At 51.4% G+C, this 648-nt stretch overlaps 1 protein-coding gene across 2 annotated transcripts in view; it reads right to left on the bottom strand.

Moving 5' to 3' along the window:
* The window catches only part of CCND1 (cyclin D1), a 30,058-nt gene that overhangs the window by 12,568 nt on the left and 16,842 nt on the right, over window positions 1-648 (bottom strand). For both annotated transcript variants that reach the window (XM_014948871.1, XM_014948872.1), the window contains exon 3: window positions 455-614. In XM_014948871.1, coding sequence (XP_014804357.1) covers window positions 455-614 — 160 coding nt within the window. The remainder of the gene's footprint in view (window positions 1-454; window positions 615-648) is intronic.

The following is a 648-nucleotide window of genomic DNA, read 5'->3' as shown; positions in this document are numbered from 1 at the left end:
TAAGGGGGGGGGGAGCCTTTTTGCAGCCCCCACATCCAACCCGGTGCAGGGAGGGAAAGGAAATTGTGCCAGGCTGAGCTGCTAAGCTATATATATATAAGCAGCCACAGCTAAGCTATAAAAATGGGGGGTGAGACAGAGGAGGGGGGTCCTTCTCCCTCCTTGGCAACACCACAGACTGGACTCGGAAGCAAAATTATCTTCTGGGGGGGGGTGTGGGGAAAAAAAACAAACCAACAACAAAAAAAAAAACCAAAAACCAAGCAAAAAACTTACCTCTGCAAAGTAATCCACCTTCTGCAAACAACAAGGGGCAATAATCGGGGCTTAAACTACCTCCCCGCAGCTCTGGGAGCTCGCTTTAGACCACGGCTACGGGAAGCTTTACAAGCCAGGGGGTGGGCGCGTGTGTAGGGGAGCGGAACACGCTTCGCTTAACGTGCAGGGCTCATACCTGTCGCGCACAGAGCCACAAAAGTCTGAGCATGTTTACGGATGATCTGCTTGGTGTCCTCTGCCAGAGGCATTTTAGTAAGGAAATGTTCAATGAAATCGTGGGGGGTCATTGCAGCCAGATTCCATTTCAGCTTATTCACCAGCAGCAGCTCCATTTGCTGCAAAAGAGAAGAGGGAGGGAAAGGGGGGTGG

This window comes from Calidris pugnax, unplaced genomic scaffold (assembly GCF_001431845.1).
Source record: "Calidris pugnax isolate Ruff unplaced genomic scaffold, ASM143184v1 scaffold107, whole genome shotgun sequence".
Classification (NCBI taxonomy): domain Eukaryota; kingdom Metazoa; phylum Chordata; class Aves; order Charadriiformes; family Scolopacidae; genus Calidris; species Calidris pugnax.
This window is presented reverse-complemented; position numbering and strand designations above follow the sequence as displayed.